The sequence below is a fragment of the Apteryx mantelli genome, chromosome 2, assembly GCF_036417845.1.
Source record: "Apteryx mantelli isolate bAptMan1 chromosome 2, bAptMan1.hap1, whole genome shotgun sequence".
Classification (NCBI taxonomy): Eukaryota; Metazoa; Chordata; class Aves; order Apterygiformes; family Apterygidae; genus Apteryx; species Apteryx mantelli.
The window spans coordinates 169,244,900-169,264,685 of NC_089979.1; the positions used below are offsets into that span (position 1 = coordinate 169,244,900).

At 43.5% G+C, this 19,786-nt stretch overlaps 1 protein-coding gene across 1 annotated transcript in view; it reads right to left on the reverse strand.

The window, feature by feature from the left end:
* Positions 1-19,786, reverse strand: part of LOC136991353 (obscurin-like) — a 139,048-nt gene that overhangs the window by 16,892 nt on the left and 102,370 nt on the right. The window contains 17 exon segments of the mRNA XM_067292220.1: positions 175-341; positions 857-883; positions 1,706-1,878; positions 2,020-2,097; positions 3,162-3,222; positions 3,826-4,026; positions 4,846-4,927; positions 5,412-5,580; positions 7,815-7,927; positions 8,272-8,405; positions 8,711-8,834; positions 10,775-11,032; positions 16,227-16,332; positions 17,493-17,622; positions 18,241-18,343; positions 18,613-18,780; positions 19,533-19,646. Of these exon segments, the coding sequence (XP_067148321.1) occupies positions 175-341; positions 857-883; positions 1,706-1,878; positions 2,020-2,097; positions 3,162-3,222; positions 3,826-4,026; positions 4,846-4,927; positions 5,412-5,580; positions 7,815-7,927; positions 8,272-8,405; positions 8,711-8,834; positions 10,775-11,032; positions 16,227-16,332; positions 17,493-17,622; positions 18,241-18,343; positions 18,613-18,780; positions 19,533-19,646 (2,208 nt within the window).

The window sequence follows — 19,786 nt, forward strand, 5'->3', positions numbered from 1 at the left end:
TGTTTTGGAAACTACAGGCAAGTGTTTTTCACATAATGAATAAAGAGGAGCTGGAATCAGGGCATAAAGCAGCTCATCTCACTCAGCTTTTCACTTTTTAAAACCACTGCAGCTCCGCTGAGCTCAGGCCTGGCTGCCGAGACACCGTCTTTGCACCCTGTCCGTAGGAAGCACAAAAAGGCACTTATGCGGGGCGCTGCTGTAGGATCCGTTTTATAAAATCCTTTGCGTCTTCACTCAAGTGAACGAAATCAGGAAGGGTCCATGAAATTTCACCGTTCTGGATATTTAGAAGGGTTCCTCTGTCGTTCTCTCCAGCAAATGGAGACTTGCATGTTAGGCTTATTTATTTAACACCATAAAATAAAAACAGATATAGATTTTAGACTCATATTTGCTGTTCAGCTGACTGAAGCACAAATGCTTACACAGAGCTTTAAAATGCCTGAGGGACTCATGCATGGGACACGCAATGCTGGCGAACGGTGCGTTCACCTCCCAAGCATCTTTCAGCCCAGCATGACAAGGCACTTGACCGAATTATTTATTCCTGTTTTGCACGTAAGGAATTAAGGGCTTGATTTTGCACAGCTACCGGAGGATGGTTGCTCGAATGGGCAAGGAGAAGACTGAAGCCAACCCATGAGAGTGGCCGTGAAGTCTCTAAGCAGAGACAATCACCAAAGTCCTTGCCAAACGGGAAAGAGTAAAGGAGAAAACGACAAGAGAAATTGCCCTCGTCGTGGAAGGACTCCATGCGTCACTCACTCCAGTCCCTCATTTGAAGGTGCTGGAGGCTCTGACTGATGCGGGACTAAGCGATATTGAATGAGTCTTTCCAAGCAGGTTTATTTACCTTAAGTATGTGATGACTCCAACAGCCCTGAGGAGAAAGGGAACACTGATGTCAGATGTCAGTCACTGCTTCTCCCTCCTTTGCAAACACACAGCCCCCTTTTCCTGCCACTTGCCCATCTTTCAAAGGAAAATAAATCCCCAAAGCTGTTGCTTTAACCCTGGCTTTGTTTTTTTTCCCCTTTAGCTGAAATTGCACCTATATAGCATTAAACATTTCACTGTGATCAGAACAGCATTTTTAAAAATTGGTCTCGAGTACTCCTCTGTTTTCAAAGTACACATAAAAGACTTGAAATGTATTTTTGGAGTTTGTTTGGCTTTTTTTAAAAAAAAAAAAAAACTCTTAGGAACAGCCTCTCTAGTTGGTGCCTCTGCAACAAAGATCACCTTCTCTAAGATGCTCCTTGGCATTAATTAGCTGTCAGAGTTCAATAACGGTTGATCAGAACAGACAGAAGGAGCTTTAAAGAGCCCTGATGGGTCTTGGATTCCCAATGTTCACTTTCAGTTTCCAGTTGTTACTATCACTATTCCATTTATCTATGAAATGATAAATGGAGACTGCTTTATTAATTGCACCAGCTTTATCAGCCTACAGCATAATTCAATCATTAATGCCATTTTTATACCTGTAAGAATGTGGTGTATTGCAAACATTATGGATATGATCAGTAGAAATATTTCTGCACAACAGACTCTCTGTACCACACTACAGTAAATTACCCTAAGGCTGAACGCACATGCAATGCAATGCAATGCCATATTCCTAAGGAAACATCTGTTTTAACCTGGAGGCTTCAAATTCATGCTATTTAGCACAAAATTTATTTTCAAAGATGCCTGTTACCAGATATCAGTCGCTTTTGAGACTGGTGACTGAGAGACGATTTCTGGGGCAACAAACTCTGGAGACCCGTATTTGCTGATCTGAGGCTCATATGGCGTGATCTTCTGAGCAAATCCGAAGTCACAGATCTTGAGGTCTTCCCTTTCAGGATAAACCATGAGGATATTCAGAGGCTATTAAATAAAACAAAAAGGAGGGCAATTGCCCTTGAAAGAGGGCAATCTTTTATGTTGTAAATAAGAATAATTCAAATAAAGAACACACGTTCCCTGACTGAGTGGCTGCTCTAAACTAGACGTGCCGCTGCACATTACCTTAATGTCCAAATGAAGGATGTTGTTGTCATGAAGGTACTTGATTCCTTCCAAAATTTGCTTGATATACAATTTGACCTAAAAATTAAATCAATTATTCAACAATTAATCATTAAACAATTAAATAATTAAAATTAAAGAAGGTTCCTGATTCCAGCCATCTTTCATAAGTGTGAGGAAGCAGAGGTTGAACTAGAAATATTTTTAAAATTGGAATGAACTTCTTACATTAGCCCTTGTAGGTGAAATAAAATGTGAACCAAATATTACCGTGCTGAATGAAGCTGTGCCCAGTGTGCAACCACACTATCCTGCTGGAGCTGTTTATATATGAGGAAGCCCTTGCTTAAAAAAACAGAAACATGCGAAAAAGAGATACAGAAATTCCCAGCTTTGATGAACCTTACCTTTAGATTTCAGACTCATCTCTGGCTTGATATGAATCAGGCAAACAGACTTAAAAAGCAAATACATTTTAAAACTGTGTTGTAAACCCATTTTTCTTGACCACGTGTAGAGCAAATACAAATAAACCTGAACGAGGTGTGAAGATTCACAGCTCGCTTCAACTCTGACATTCCTCTAGCTTTGACATTTTATAGTGTTAACCGACATTTTCCCAGAGTATTTCTGAGAAAAATCCATTTTAGCAGTAACTATGGGAGAGCTGGCCACTAGACCTTGGGCCATGCGAAGCCTTTTGCTCTTTGAGCACACAGGATCTTGAAAAACTTTAGAAACGACCATCTCAGCCCTTGGTTTGGAGACTGCAAAGGACCAGACACAAGTAAAGTCACAAGGGGACAGAGCATTATCAAAAAAAAGCCAAGATACAGGAGCTCCAGCTGACAGAGGGCAAGGAAATGGTAATATTGATAGAACAAGTACAGTCTACGTTAGGCTGGATGCAAGGCTGGTGTTCAAAACCTCTGGCTGTTTCTAGTCACTGCCTGAAGACACTCTACTTAGTAATGAAAGCTGCCGGGGATACATTTTAAATATCGACCCTGTTTTGATAGATTATCACTGGTTCATAAAGATATTCCTGATAGTCAAAATGCAGCGGGAAGCTACTCTTTGCTGAAGGAGAAGCAAGGTGGTACCCACCAATTTGGGACTTTGAAAGGAGAGAGAAAGATTACCTCTGCTTCAGTGACAACACCCTTCTTGAACAAACGGTCGAGGAGCTCTTCGCTGGAGCATCTTGCAGTGGCATTAAGGGAAAATGCAGCTACGGTTAAATTCTCACTTGTGTTTTGCATCCATCTCCACCCAACCGAGACAGTTTGAAGTAAGAGTGAGCAGAATTCACAAGGTATCTCAGGCAGCGCGACACGCACATGATCCCTGAAGGCCTCTATTGCAGAAGTGTCCTCGCAGAAGTGCAATGGCATTGGCCTGCTCTAAACTGGTGCTCCCCACAGGCAGGGCATGGTAGGGATGAGACACGTGCTACAACGTACCTGTTGAGTATGGGCTTTTCCCCGGTGCTCACCCAGACTGGATCTCACTGGGACAGAGCCCTTAACTCCCGGACATTTCAGAAAAGAGCTTTGGTGCTTAACAACTCACTCACACTGTGCACACAAGTGCCCGGACTTTTGCTGGAACATGATACTTCAGTGACCGCTGTGACCATAATGCCTGAGGAGCTCACAGAGCCATGCTATGCTGCAGTGTGGAGGAAGACTGGGTGTTTGTTCACCTCAGGCAAAAACTAAATATCGTTATTTGTTCAGTTAGTTACCAGCGAGCTCTGCCCAGTACTTCCCAGCCTCCTCAGAAAAGCAGCACAGAAAAGGATACAACTCCAGGATCAAAATCAGGGTTTTCCGTGTTTCAAACTGATCCAGCAGCCTGGTAATTCTATCATGGGACAGGGGGGCAAGAATATCCCTCTCCTGATGTGCTCGAGCCTTCGTTTTGCTTCGCAGAGGTATGAATTTGGCAGCACAGGACACTCTGTTCCCTTTGTGCACAACTCGTTTCGCAAAGCTGAAGCAGCCCCTGTGCAAAATCAAAGGACAAGCCCTGCTCAGGCTTGGTTCAAAGCCCTCTGCGCAGCAGCTGCAGACCTTTCCAGGTCCCAGCCTTTGACGGCTGCCTACTGCTCAGGTCTTAAACTCTCCAACATCACAAGCTGATTTTCCTCTGTGCGAGGTGATATTGCCCTCTCCTGGCTGCCTCCAAAACTAAACAACCAACTTCTACGGAGTGAAAAGCTGTTCCAGGTGATGCAGGCTTGCTGCTGGATCCTTGGGATGGACGTGGGGCTTGTACGTACGTCGCCATGGGGCTGTGACGCCGATATCACCCAAGGGTGCAGCTGTGGGTCCATCACAACCCAGAGACCCACTGGAACACGTTTGGTACCAGCAGATAAGGCAGCCTGCTGGTCACAGGGCTGTCCCCGAGTACAGAAGCTGTCTTGCCAGGCTCTAGCTGCTGTTTATTCCCATTGAGGCTGGAAATCAGAGGAGGGGTCAGATGCTGGCCTCATCTGTGCAGGCCACCAGGTATCTGTTATGGTGGGGAACGGGTGCTGCTGTCCCACCAGGCAAATGCAGGTATTCCAAGGAAGCTGCTGGGTTTTCCCAGTGGCAGTACTTAAGGTCCATGTCTTGGGCACCCTTCCCTGGGTACCCTTTGGGTATTGCTTTGCCTAGATAGCATCAGCACTGTTTCACAAGCTGCTCAGAAAGCTGGGACGGGTCCTCCTTACTTTCAGACTCTTTAGACAGCGACTTGCTCTGTACCGAAGCAGCAGCTCAGACGGGCAGTTAGATATTCCCTGCAAGGACGCTATAAAGCTGGAAAATTATTTACCTTCCGATCTCCTGCTTAACCTCATAGAGGGAATGGAGCTTTCTCCGGGTGGCCACTTTCTTCGCTGCTTGGTCTTTCTTAGCTTTGGCAATGAAAGAAAAGGTAAGGATTAATATTCAGATTACAATGCCTTGCAAATAATGCGCAAAACTATCACAGGACAACTTAAGGCAGGGAAAATTATCAGGGTCCTTCTCTAAGCTTCTGCACACAATTAGGTGTAGCTGTTTGATGAAAGAGCCTGCCAACATGGACTTTGGGGCTGTATCTTCATCTGACATACATCAGAAGAGCCATGCTAAAGAGCGGAACACCATCGGAAGTATGGCCCCCCCTTCTGTGGTCCATTGCATCAGTTCATCATCTAGTCTCGGAAAAAAACCCAGCTTATTTCTTCATAGATGTAGTTCATTAGACCATTTACCCTCACGGGATCCTACCATGTTGGTAGCATGCAAATGCCAAGCAGGAATACAGGGGAGATACCATACCAGAAAAAGACTGCAACAGAATATATTTTGCAATGGCACTGAAAGCAACTCATGGAGCTGAAAAAATTAAGTTACCTTCATGTACAATAAGCTCTGCTTTGCACAAAACCTCTCCTCCAGCGTTTTTGGCAACACAGGTATAAACACCACCGTCTTCTGAAACAACATTGTCCAGGACTAAGAAATATGTTGTTCCTTCCTTCACTTGATGGAGCCCGTGGCTGTCTGTCAACAAGGAAGTGCCCTGAGGGAAAGAAATGATATTTTGGCACTGAAAATCAAGACAGAAATAGATGTTCCTTCTCTTCAAGGAATGAGATACACCAGCAGGGCTAAAACACAAACCCTTTAAGCATTTAGGCTAGCAAACCTCAATAATAAAACGCTGGCTGACAAAGTCCCCCACGACTAAATGTTTTTCAGCTTCTACGCTATTCATTAGCATTTTTTGTTTAACATCCCATTCATAGGGAAAAAGGCTTGGGAGAGATCACCAGGGCTGGTTTTCCCTTCAGTTCTCCTAGGCAAGAGGCAGTCAGCCCAGGGGAGCCCAAAGAACATCTGCTTAACTCCTGCCTGGTCTCCAGCTTGTGCTGGCTCGTCTGCTGCTTAATATAGTCATATATGATCTGAAAGGAGGGCGTGCATGACACAATTTACACAGCAGATTATGACAATTTGCAGAAGGATCCTATTAGACTGCCTGAGTGGGAAATAAAATTCCAGATGAAATTTAATACAGATAAATGTAAAGTGACGCTACGTTATTTTCCCGTATGAAATGTTGGGCTCACAGCTGATCCTTATTACACTGGAACAAAATTTTGGGCTACAGTAGCTCCGTGGCAACATCAGCTCAGTGCTTGGTGGTAGTCAGAAGTATACCACAGGTTACAAGTTATTAGGGGAGAAATGAAGAATCAGATTGAAAACATCATCTTGTAAATCCTTGGTTTGCCACGGGTGCTTGATGTGGCAATGCACTTTCTGTAATTGCTTCCACGTGAGGACTGATGGAGCAAGCTGGGACTCTTCAGCCTGGAAGGAAGCTCTATGATACAATACGATATTACAGAGCTCTACAAAATCACAAATAGCCTGGAGAGAGTGGGCAGGGATTAACTGCTTCTGGTGGAAGAACTAAGGGCCACCACGTGAAGCTCGTGGCAGATATGCACAGAACAACCAGAAGGACACAACACATTGTAGATGGATCGAACTCTTTGCCAAAGAAGATTGTACTTGCAAGAAGCTTACGTGGCTCCAAGGGGAGTCTACATAAACATGTGGAAGGGAGCTTCATTGTGGGTCAGTAAATAGATAAAATTCAGCTAGTTCAGGATATCTCTGAGCTGAAAATGTCAGAGATTGGGAGAGCATTAAGAGGGTATATCATATATTCTTGCCTTGTGCTATTCTTTCCTAGCTGTCCGTGTGTGTGTGTGTGTGCATGTGTGAGGGGGAGGTTCTTGGTTTGTTGTTTGTTTTTTAAGGGTTTTTTTGTATTTTATTTACTTCTCTGAGTAGCTCATCCTTGCACTTTCCAGACGGAAGATAGAAAAAACTGGAATAAAACTTATGTGTACAAAACCAGTTTGTTGGACAGGAGAGTTACAGGCAATCATTACTGAAAAATGCTTGCTCGCTTCAGGGGCACATCAGTATTCTGAGGAATAATAAATGATTTCTCTTTCCTTTCCATGGGATACTCAAGGTCATTAGTCACTGGTTTTTTTTACTAACTTGCTATAGAAAAGATACAGTACGTGGAAGTCATGTTGACAAACCGTTCTTGAGCCCATCCCTGACCCCAAAACTACAGTACACATCTTGGTGGGTCTCCGGCAGCCACCGATCCCACTTTCTGCGCATCTTGGTCTCCTAAACCGTCTTGGTTGCCCCTCCCTGCTGAAGGGGCTACAGTGACACTGGAGACAACACAGGTCAAGGTGCATGGTTGTGGTGAACCAGTACAGCTGTTCCTACATTGTCCTCTCATGAAAGGGCACTTCTGGGCACAAATTGAAACACAGGAAATTCTGTCTGAACATAAGAAAAAAACACTTTCTTTACTGTGGGGGTGGTTGAACATTGGAAAAGATTGTCCAGAGAAGTTCTGGATTCTCCATCCTTGAAGATATTCAAAACCCAACTGGACAGAGTCCTGGGCAACCTGCTCTAGCTCTTGAGCCGTGGGGTTGGACTAGACGATTTCCAGAGGTTCCTTTGAACCTCAACTATTCTCTGATAACATGAAAGAGAAGGTAGAAAAAATATCTCCAACACCCAACAGGCATTTGCGGGTCCCAGAGACAGCTGAAGCTGATTTGACAATCTCTGTATCACAGTCTATAGACGTGACCCCGAATCAGTGTAAGAGGCATAGGATAAAAGAATAAAAGAAATTCCCCACAAAAATACTGCTCTGTAATCCTTTCTGTGGTCCTTATTCCCTGTCAGGGAAACATCTTCACTCACCTTAAACCACAAAACAGTAGGCTGAGGGTTTCCTTCAATAACTGCCTGAAATTTGGCAGGCTCCCCAGAATTCACCTGCACATCCTCGATTGTCACTTGCATGTAGGGTGCACCTGGTGAGACACAAGGGTTTGCGGCCATCACGATACCATAAATTTATTCATGGTCTGCTGATGAAAGCTGAGTTACTCAAATGGGATTTCCAGGACTGGCCATTTAGGATGTGACATTGGTTGAATGTCAAATCAAGAGATATCACAGCATCATATATGGGTTTATTTTCACTGGCATTACCTTTAGCCCTCCTGTTTGCTGGCTTATGCGTTATTTTTTGTTTAATAGTTACTGCTCGAGAAATACAAGTACTTCAGAAAACAGACACCGAGAGATATCACCGAAGGAGAAGACAACGGGACAATCATGGGATCAGGGAGAGGAAAACAAGGTTGTTCCTTACTTGTTGGGGTCTTCTCCTCAGTCTTATACACACGAGTTCTTTCCGTGGTCTCAATATAAACTTCACTGTGCACATCCCAGACCACATCTCCTTCTCTTCTATACCAGTCTCCTGCCTCCGTGGCTGGTGATGTTCTTTCATGAAGACCAAGAGTAAATATCATTACACAGTCACACACAACTACGGAGATATAGGATTAGACTCTCAAGTTTACCATTATTTACTTAAACTTAATACAAGAAGATTTTGTTTGGGGAATTAATTTCTCCCCAACTTTTTCCATCCTTCTTGCACGACACACAAGTTAACAGGACTCTAAGGATTCCACTAAACCCACAAGAATCACTTTGAGTCACCACCTACTTCCTTAACTAGAACTTGTTTCTCTTACGACAAAGTCTGCCGTGTTCAGAAATCTGTGTGCAGGATCTGTATTTACCTGGTGATGGGAACTGTGCGTTCCTGAGCCCTTTCCGCTCCAGCAGCCGTCTCTTTGCGGGAAGGACCAGGCCTGGGTTTTGTTGCACTTGGTTCTTCAGTTGGAATTTGGCTTCGTGCTTTGTCTGGCAGCAGAAATAAGGCAAGTTAGACACGTCACTGATGAAGGCACACCTGAAACCAGTCTCCAGTAGAGTCCATCTGACTTCAGCCAAGAGCAATCGCTGAAGCTAAGAGGAGGATTTGGCCCTTTTGAGAAGACAACATGCAGCAAAGGGATTGAATAACATCTGAGACGCTGAATGATGGAACACCGGTGACTGGGCAAAACTAACTTTTTTTTGAGGAAACACACACAGGCACAAATAGGAAAGGCAGCCAATAGGGACGCAACAAGAAACATGATAACTGAAAGGAAAATGTCTATTCAATGCATCCATTTTACTAGATAATTTAAGTGTGTTTGACTTCCACCATGTGGATATGATGAAATGCCCAGTGCTCGATGGCAGTTTAGATAGTCTTATTCTTTCATTATTATTTTACCAGATGCATCCTCAAAAATCGGTTTGATCTTCCATTCCAAAAGTAACCAATTGTCCTTTGATATTGACTGTTTGAGCTACCTCCTAGGATAAAGAGCGTCAGCCCCTTTTTCATCTGAGGAGTCAAATGTCAAATTGAGAGACATCATCTTCCCAGCAGGAAAGGTCTTTGGCGGAGCGCTCTGGGAATGTTTAATGATGGCTGGTTTTGGAAAAAAAGCAGCAGCTTTCAGGAACGGCATAGGACAGCTCTCCCAGGACGGAAAACATGGTTATTCACAGCATTACTGGTAGGATCAGAGAGCACAGGTGGATAGGAAACGTACTTCTGCTTTCCTATAGCCAGCACTGTTGAAATATTTGCTTCTTTTTTAATCAAAGTGCGTGATAAAAGGGACAGCTGTCAAGTCTCCAATTTATTAAAATAATTCCCCATGTTAATAACACCTTCAATTGTTTAAAGGACTGAAAAACTATTCCATTTGCTATTCACTGCTCCATCGTTTCTTTAGTTACAGCTAAGTAAATAATCTGTCCTATTTGGCATCTGCTTCTGATGATTTTTGAGTCATCCTGCTTTACCAGAGGTTATTTTCATGGATAATTTTCCCCTAAAAAGGAGAAGAGGCTTTAAAGCCCATTCATTTCTCATGTTGGATTTTGGGGTCTGATTCCATGAAATCCATCTTTTCTTGTTAAGTTTTAGACAAAAAGATCCCATTTTTTAAACAGCATCTGGAGTCTGCAGGCTGAAGGCTGCTTGACAGTGTCCTTTTTAGGTCACACTGGTTTAAGGACAGTTATTCTGACTTGACACAGCGACCACTCAGACAAGTTGTTATGGCAGCAAGCATAAGGAGAAGCAGAAGAAGGACTGCAGCCCACTCATATTTTTAAAAACAACGCACGCATGAAAGCCAGATTCTCCTAGCAAGACGTAATCACGCACAGCATTGGTTTTAATCACAGGGCAACTGCTGAGTAATCTATTAAGTCTCCAGTGCCAGTGAAACGCAAGTGAAGTTGTCATGCCCAAGATCCTAGAAAATCCACAGCAGCCGGTAAGGGGGTGTTAAAGAAATTTCCAGCTTGCTAATGGCAAAGAGTTAAAAAATAAATAAATGAATAAATAAAAAGAGAGAGAGAAAGAGAGATAGAAAAGGAAAAAAGAAGCAACCTTCCTTCCCCCATCTCAGCAAATCCAAAACCAAATAACTTCTGAAATTGCAATGGAAAAAAAATACCCTCAAAACATTAAAACAAGTCCAGAACTGGAAAAATCCTCTATGCCTCCACTTTGGAGAGGTGGCAGACTAAAAACTCTGCTTAGATATGAAGCTAAGCTTGTGTCCCCAGCCTATAGCCCCAGGTGTCGTGGTGTCTGAATGTTCTCTCTTAACCTGCAACTGTTCAGAATACAAAGGAACAAAAAAACTTAGGAAAAAATCATTATTGGTGAGTTCAGCAATTTTGTCTCTCTTGACTCCATAGGACATTTTCCCGCTTAATTCCAGACCTACCATGCCCTGCAGCAATTTGGGTTTGGGTACTGGCTTCGTGAGCTATCAGAGGAGGCCCAGTTCCCCTTTCTGAGCAGGCAGAAGGCACGGACTCGAGAAGGCCGAGACCACCAGCTCCTCCTCTCGCGCCTGGCGGAAGAGTCACAAGCAGTGACGCTGAATCCACAAGCTTCCTTAGAGCCGTCTTGATCTCCTTATCGGCGCGTTCAAGTGAGGCCTGGACAGAAGTCTCCGTCTCTGACTGTGGGGAAGTCTCTCCTATAGACAAGAAGAACAGCTTTTCTCTCTTCAAGGTAAAAGGAACGTATCAGTGTCACCCCACCCACCAGAACCAAAGGAGACATTTGCAGTTGCGTCCTTCTCCCCAGCCCTAGAGCAGGGAGTTGATGCCGAAATCCCAGCAGGAGGGACCCTAGCTAGGACTCGCAATAAGGAGCTCGGCACACCGAGCTCCTGGCAGACGTTTCTCACCATGCTGCAATCACTGCACCGCACTGCGCACGCACTCAGCCTCCCATCAGATGACCTGCAGAACATGGGCGGTAACAACGAACGAAGGAGGCCAGCTCCAAGCTCAACTCTACGTGGGCTGCTCTGACAAAAACACCTCTCTTAAGACCAGCGAGATGAACCCAGCTGTGCCCTGTTGTGCCGATACGGAGCCTTATGTGCAAGAACGATGTCATTCCTGCAGAGAAGGGGAAGGAGGAGTGAGCAGGTACCAGACTGACCAGCGCTTCTGGAGAAGGGAGGGGGAAAGATGACAGGGCTGATAATGAGCTTATAAACCTGAGAGGATGGCAGAAGAGACCGTGAAGCTACCACTTACAGAATAATGTATTATTTGTCCTACTTTGCAATACCAGATTTGCTGGGCCCTGCACTGGAAACTAGCTGAAATTTAAATATTTGTACAGGACTGTGCCGCTGCAAGGCACTGTAGAGGCTAGGTCAGCTGGTGGGTACAGATGAAGTAATGTACAGAGGTTGTACACAGAGAAGCATTACACAGAGGAAGACGCAACTCCGACCTCAAGACAACTCAAAGTCTTGAGGGCAGAGAGAAGACAAAAGCTTTTCATACATATAAATGGCTTCTCAAGCTCATGTCCTTGCAGAACAACTACCCCGTAGACAAATAACATGGTTTCATTCCCAGTCAGCGCTGGCAGGAGAGGATAGGATAGGATAGGATAGGATAATTTGGATTGGAAAGGACCTCAAGAGGTAATCTAGTCCAATCTCCTGCCCAAGACTCTTTCCACTAATCTCGACAAGGTACAACAAAGGCACAGACAATATCTAGCAATATCCTCAACTACTTATCAAGATAGACAAAATCTGTGCCAGATTAAGACTTTTCCTCATGTCCCTGATGTGGCTTGCAAAGCAAGAGTGCCAACCCAAACCATAATTTGGGCCACGACAAAACTGGCTAAAAAGCTCCATTTTAAAACACCCTGTTTTGGTGCCTAAACCTTCAGTATTTTAAAAATGTTTCCCATAGGAATAAGAAACAAATACTACCCCCGTGGGTAGTAAAAAAGCATTCTGATTGTTTTTTTGGCAGCCTATAAAATCCCTTGCCCCAGGGTTGAGCATGTGCCAAAAGGCCCAGCTCTGCAACCTTTTGAGCCAATTCGCAAGGAGAGTTAGCAGGTATCATGCTGACAGAAAAAATAAGAGCACTTGCATACAAATGAGGAAATTCCCACTTTGCAGATGTCCACTGAAATGCCCATAAAGTGAGTTTCCAGCTGTTAGGAGCAATGATAATTAGCGGCAAATAGCCATGATGACTATACTGCAAGTCCAAACCTACACAGAACTATCTCAGAAAACATGTGCTTCTCCTTGTTTTTTATTTTTCCTGTTTGTCCATCCTTACCCTGTGGGAAGCTCAGACATCTTCCCTGAAGTTGGGATTTTTTAATAAAGACAAAAAATCAGATGTTCTTCCTTGGCAGGATTTGTCAGAGCAAAGGAAAGCTCGAAATGAAAAAACAAAAGAAATTCTGCCTCAAAAACGGGCTTGATTCCCTCAGCCTTCGCCTGATTTTAGGTTTGGCCCTGACTTGTTTGATGTCATTCACACAGAGGAAAGTCCTGTAGCTGTTTTGATTCTGCTCCTTTCCCATCCTTGAGAAAATAAATTCTCGTGACAGACCTCAGCAGGCGAAAGTTGAAGCCTGCATTTGCATCAGCCCCCTTTGAAGACATCTCATTGGATTTTTGTTTTTAATATCCTTCCCATGAGCAAGATTTCAGTTCCGGGTTTGTTGAGGGAAGAAGCGAGTCTTGCTCACTCCATGTCCCACCAACCCGTCATTGTTCATCAGCACTGATCTGGATGGAAGATGCTTAAATGTTTCTCTAGATAAATCTTGCGATTCCTTGATGTTCCTGCTGCGATTGCCACCACCTGGTGCTGTCCTATGAGCTGGGCAGCTGCCAATAAGTGAACTATTTGGAAATAAAGGAAGCACTCTTAGTATCTCTTGGGGAGAAAATATATTTCAGTTTAACCAGGCTTAATTTAATTATGGTATCATGGTCAAATCAATTAAACGCTCTTTTTGCAAATGAATATACTCGCCCTTCGTCCCCTGGGCAAACAGGTATAACGTGACCAGAACTGGGCAATGATGTTTTACATGGAATAGATGCGAGCCTGCAGGATGACCCTGACAGTTGTTAACATGTGGTGGCCGCGGGGCTAGCACAGCTTCGTTCAAAGTCAACCCTGCGTCACACGCGTGCACCTCTAGCTCGAACCAGTGGTGCTTTAAGCTCAAGTTAAGAGGACTGCTGAGGCAGAGGTTCTCCAACACTTCTGGCTCGCGAGCTACTGCGGCATTCAGAGCTCCTCCACGCTGCTCATCCAGCCCCTTTCCTCCCTGTTTAGTGATGGCACACAGAATCAAGCTACCAAAATGAGGAGTTTGAATTTGAGCTGAGGTTAAGTCAAACTAACGCTGCAGTGAGGACACCCCTGTGGCAGACAGGTATTTTCCCGGTTCCAAAATGTTATATGGGAACCTTTCGGCCCACTCTCTCTCTCTCAGGCCAAAAACCAGGAACACAACACCGACACATGTTTTGAAGTTCCAGTTCAACCTTGAAGAAGCATGCAAGGGGATGAGCATTGCTCAAAATTATCCAGTCTGAAATCTGAGTTGGAAGCATCCCTAAAAATAGGTTTTTTTGCTTCAACGCTTCTGAAACTGTCCCTAAAAACTGCAGCTAGAGCCCACCTAGAGTCACATTCTTGGGTTGCAACCCAACTCCTGCTGAAGTCAATGGGAGAAGTGGACTAGCTGGTGGAGCACTGAGTGCCGTTAATAAACAAAAACACAGAAACCCGGTGATACAGAACATTTATTGATATTAAGTCAGCAGCTAACAGATCTTGCATTCAGATTTTTTTGTCCTGCTGTTTTGTATCTCAAGCCAACCGAGCTTTCCACTTCTTTAATTTACCTGCAGGAATTATAGTAAAACATTCTTTGTATTAAAATTTTTAATACAACTGTATGTTTTCATCTACACGAAATAAATTCCCACACATCTCATTAGTTATCTACACAGTTTAATCACTTACAAGCATAATTATTAACCTCTAGGAAAATATTTTGAAAATAAATGTAAGAGACTTTTCACAAACCTTTCAGGTTTTGAACAGGCTTACACAGGATTTTAAAAATTCCTTTAAATTAATTCTCTTTTGCTTAAATTTCAAAAGAAAATGTAAACAGATGTTAATTGCTTTGGACTAATGAACTGAAATATAGTTATTTCTTCTATGACATCTGAACTACAATTTTCCAGCTTGTTTAAAAAAAAAAAAAAAAAAAAAAAGAGCATCAATCAATGGATCAATCAATCAAGGATTATAAAGATGGAAAGAGAAAGCCTTCGTGAGATCCATCTGTCCTCCTTTTCTCTGCCAGATGAACCTGATTTCCTCGATAGCTAGATCGAGGCTGGTTCTTGGTTGTCAAGAAAGCAGCAAAATCCCTCTTCGGTCAAGGGCATTATGCCAGATTCATCCCTGACGTGATTCTGCTCAAAACAATCATCTTGTCTCATGGGTGAGCCTGGCTCAGCACTACTCTTTGCTCCCTTCGTCCTGAACCAGCTCGCTCTTGATTCCTCTGCGAAGATGAGTCATTTCCTTCCCTATAGCCAAGTCTGGGCAACAGCACAGCACCGATCACAAACGACTTCCTAACACTTCCACAGCCTCCAGGCAATCTCCAGATCACGTTTCTTCAATCAACCTCACAAAATCTTTTATCGCTGTGGGTATTACAGCATATGAGTAATTCAGGGCTGAATGTATATATTTAAAACCCCGAGAGCTGAGCAATGCTTCTAACGCTGTTTTACAACCCTTGTTCATTTTTATAACATCTTCTGCCTCCGTACAAGAAAACTTCATCAAGACATGCTGCCCTAACAGTAATTTGTCTGTGTTCCTCTACGTCTTGCGTGCAACTTATTTTTCTCTCTTTAGGTCACAGCAAGGACAAAGCATTCAAATACTTCAAGGTTTATCCTACTGAGACGGTTACGGTATTGCTGTACTAACACCATTCTCCCTGCAATGCTTTTGAACTTTTGATGGTTTTCTGATAAAGGACTGCAAGGACAGTGCTTGTGCCCATGCCCAGTAGGCCAAGCACACTTCTAACTAGTATCAGCAACCAGCTTCCCATGTCGGTGAACAGTCCTTACTCAGATGAAGCCTCTCATCTAAACTCAGTCTGAATTCACGCTGAATAAGAAGATAACTTCAAGCAGTCGCACCGTAAAAGTGCTAAGAAAGAGATGCCTCACTGGATGGGTGTAAGATCAGTCCACATCACCCTATCAATTCAATTGGAAAAAAAAATGCAGAAAAAAAGGGAATAGGTTCTACGACTATGTGGGGTGTAATACCTGAACAGCCCTTGCTAACGGGTGAAGTAATATTGCTCAGGACATACAGCTATTAGTTCTGCTTTCTCAATCATTCCAGATGCTGCTCAGTGGTATTTCAGGAAGAGATCACAATACACCTGCAGCTTTACTTACAGGACCCTGGTTTTTTGTCAGCAACCCTTAACTCATGTTCTGCCAAACTGACCCACACCTTTTCAAGTACTCCAACGGGAAGAGAAACATTTTCTTGCATTAGTGGCGGTGTGACATACCCTTCACTTGCTCCTCTTTTTCCATATAATGCACTTTTGAGCATTATATGATGAAGTTGATTTGCCAGGTTTAGAAATCAACAGATGGTGATGGCTGTAGAGCTGAGCTGCAACATACCCATGCACCTCTCGATAGACATACAGATACGTGTACACCGACAATCAACATGGATAAGATGGCAAACATATTCGATCCTCAGTGAGATGGTTTTCGAGTAAATCACTGACATACTCACAGAGCTGGTCAAGGATCATACCTTCTATGGTAATGGCTTGATCTCCTCTCCTCTCCTGAGTCAGGGCTGCTGCACTGTGGTGGTAAAGGTCTGCTCCGCTTTTCGCTGACCCTAATCTGTTCACCAGCTAAAGAGAATCATGCAGTACTGAATAAAATGCAGGATGGTTTTATACGATACAACTCTTCTATACGATACTGCAGCTAAGTTAGGAAATTCATTGCAACTCACAGCAGAAAGGGAGGAAGACGTGACCCCAAAACCTAAGCTAGGGTCTGAATGAAGACGTTGCTGCTCAGCGGAGTTCATTATAATGCTTTAGCACAAATGACTCATGTGCACAGACAAGTTACAGCACGTCGGCTAACCTACAGTTACTTGCAGGTCGCTCTGCAGCCTGTGGCTCTGCCCTGAGGTGGCTCTATCTCCACCAACAGACACATATTCCTATCATCTGCCATTTAAATGGTAGTCAAACAGGGGTTTTTGTTTATCAGCCATTTGTCCACCAAGTCTTATTCAGCCCAGGAAATACGGGATTTGGGGATCTTAGCTTATCACAAATGCAACGTAATGTAATTTTGCTAAACTTTTAGTAGAAGTCATTAAATTATATCAGATTACCTAGCAATTTATGCAGAATAACTGAAGCTGCTGTGAGCTAAGAGCCATTTACCATCGTTCAGCTGACCCAGGATAAGTTCATAAATTATGGTCAACTGTTATTATACCTGAGCCCTGAGAGCTTGTTCGTATTTTATTACAATGAACGCATAACTTCTGACTAACTTTTAAAAGATTTTTTTATATTACATTTAAATTATTTTAATCTCTTAGATGCTTCCAGGTATACTTTTTAAATAAACAGGAATTCCAGTGGTTTTCACTTGTATTGAAATCTAATTTTTTCTTTGGGGTTTGGATGCTTTCTTTGCAGCAGCATGAATCTGTTCTTAATTTAAAAACGGTCCAGAAACAAAATTTCATGTCCAATTGCTCCTAAACTTTGCACAGAGGTAGCCCTAGAGGTCTGGATCTGTCTTTAAGCTCCAGAATAAGCTGTTCTTATTTGAACAACCAAAATCTCAGATCAGAATATTCTGAAACTTTGGGATGATCACAGACCAGGCCCAGGTCAGGAGAACCTCACTTTTATGATGAGTTTTTCTGACATGACATGCAACAACAATTAATCAGCCACTAATCTCATACAATCTCTCCAAGGAAAAGGAATTCTCCTATTTATGACATGTCAGACAGCAGATCTTTACATCTCTTTGAACTTACTTCACATTCATAGTATCCCATATCTTCCCTGTCAGGGTTCTTGATCACCAGGACTAACATGCCACTCTGTGGTTCACTGAAAGTCTGGTATTTACTTGTGTCCAACAGCTGCGCACCATCTTTGTACCACCTGCATGGGGAAAATACTGAATGTAAACCAGGAGAAAATACGCAGTGTCAAGGAGTCCCCAGCTCACTCATCCACCTATCAGGCCAGCGGGCAAACAACTCAAGAGTCAACCATTAGAGAAAAGTCTGGATCCCACATTGGCTTTAATTTCCTGGCAGACAGAGCTACAGATAGATCACACATGGATACTTGTACTCATCAGGCCTATGAGATACCGCTCAAGAAATCTCATTAGCCAATGCAGGGAGCAGTGGTCCCAATCCCGAGAAGCTATATTGAGCTTTTTATCTGAATACCCCAGACTGGTTGCTGATAGAATCAACTCAAGTGTAGGGCAGGGAACATGAAGGATTCATAAAACGTTGTCAAGGCATTAGATCTGATACAGTCCTATATCAGGTATTTTCTGTAGGTGTTTCTTTTCAGGTGCTTGCTGGAATAAATTGCATGAGAATGCCAAGAAGGTTGGGACCAGGAAAAGCCAGGATTGGGATGGGGACAAGCTGGAGGACACAGAGATGAAGGGTTCATAACCTTGAAGGACAGGGCAGGAGACTGTTCTGACCACCGAAAATGGGAAAAGAGAATTTGTTCCAAAGCGACTTCTAAAGAACTGACCTGATTTGAGGCCTAGGTGCTCCTTCAATAGTACAGGTAAACTGAGCATCTTCGCCGTCAATGTAATAAGCATTTCTAACCTTGTTCACAAACCGTGGTGGCACTGCAAAGCAAGGATAAATGTAGCCAACAGCTGGAACTATGACAACACCCTGACAGATGCAAGAGATGTGTCCCTGACCAGATAATTCTTCCACACAAGACCCTAAAGACCCCATTTTCTAGGAACAATTCACTACTGTACCATCAAAGAACTTTCTCAAGGGAGTATACTGCATATGTTATATAGAACTTCTTCATTGCCTTAATATTCATGTTTAGGGGATTACATAACAGACCCCTTGGAAACAATGCATCTGTGCAGGATTTTACCTTGAACAAGGATCTTTCCTAACGTACTGGTACTTCCAGCAGGACTGGAAGCAAAGCACATGTACTGTCCTGAGTCACTGCCTGCTAGGTTGTCCAAGATCAGTGTGCACGAACCATCAGGATCATCTATTATAATGTGATGGGGATCCACCTCCACTGGCTTCCCATCTTAAAGACACAGGGGGGAAAAAAAAGTCTTAGTAAATAGTTTGGTATCAATTACGTTTTCTCCCTAGGAATTGCATCCAGCTCTTTTGTCAGAGGTCCAAGAGCTGTATTTGTTTTCTGCAGCTGAACCTGGTAGTTGAGCAACGAGCTCATCCTCCTCCAGCTCTCTGCAGTACATCCTGTGAACAAAGCACTGCTCCAAGTCACACTCTGCTCTGTTGGGGGATCTCATTCATCATCAATCCTCATTTAAAAATGAAACTCTCCCAAAGTATGTGCTGTGCAGTTGAAGCTCTTACTTGCTACCAAGTGCAGTAAAAGAAACACTTATAAAGAGACTGCAAGCACGCAGAACATATTTTTACGAGGTGTGAACTTATTGCAAAGCTGTTTCCCCTGCAATATAGTTACGCTGAGAAAAGGAATGTGTCCACAGAGCTGCCTGTGTTATCGCATAGAAGGGTCCGAGCTAGTGTAACAAGTTACTCATTTCCAAGAAGTTGTTTAACTGCAACAAGATGTGGCTTCGTAGGGACTTATCTGCAAACCTGAAAAGCAGGGTGCATTAAGTCACAGGAAGGTCCATGCTACTGCAGCTTGGTTGCCTAGTAGCTAACTTCCTTAAAGCCAGACTCAGGTGTCTCCCAGTGATCAGCTTACAGATTATCCACTGACAACTTCACAAAGAGCAATATGCACAGAGCACAGTCTTGGAATACGCATTTCGTGGCAATATGACTTGCTGCTTATACCTTTATACCAGCAGACGGATGGCTTGGGAGCTCCTGTAACTTTGCAAGCCAGCTTGACTGTCTCTCCCAGCTCAGCTGTACAGTCTGCCAGTTCTTCCTCAAAGTCCAGCGGTACTGAAACATCAGAACCTCTTCCCACTGGAGTCTGATGCTTTTCATGGAGTGGGACTGTGGTTTTGTCCCCAAATTCTGTCGTCAGTTACCCTTCTGCAATCCCTGCCAGATCAAATGCCTCTCTAGTGACAACTCTGCAA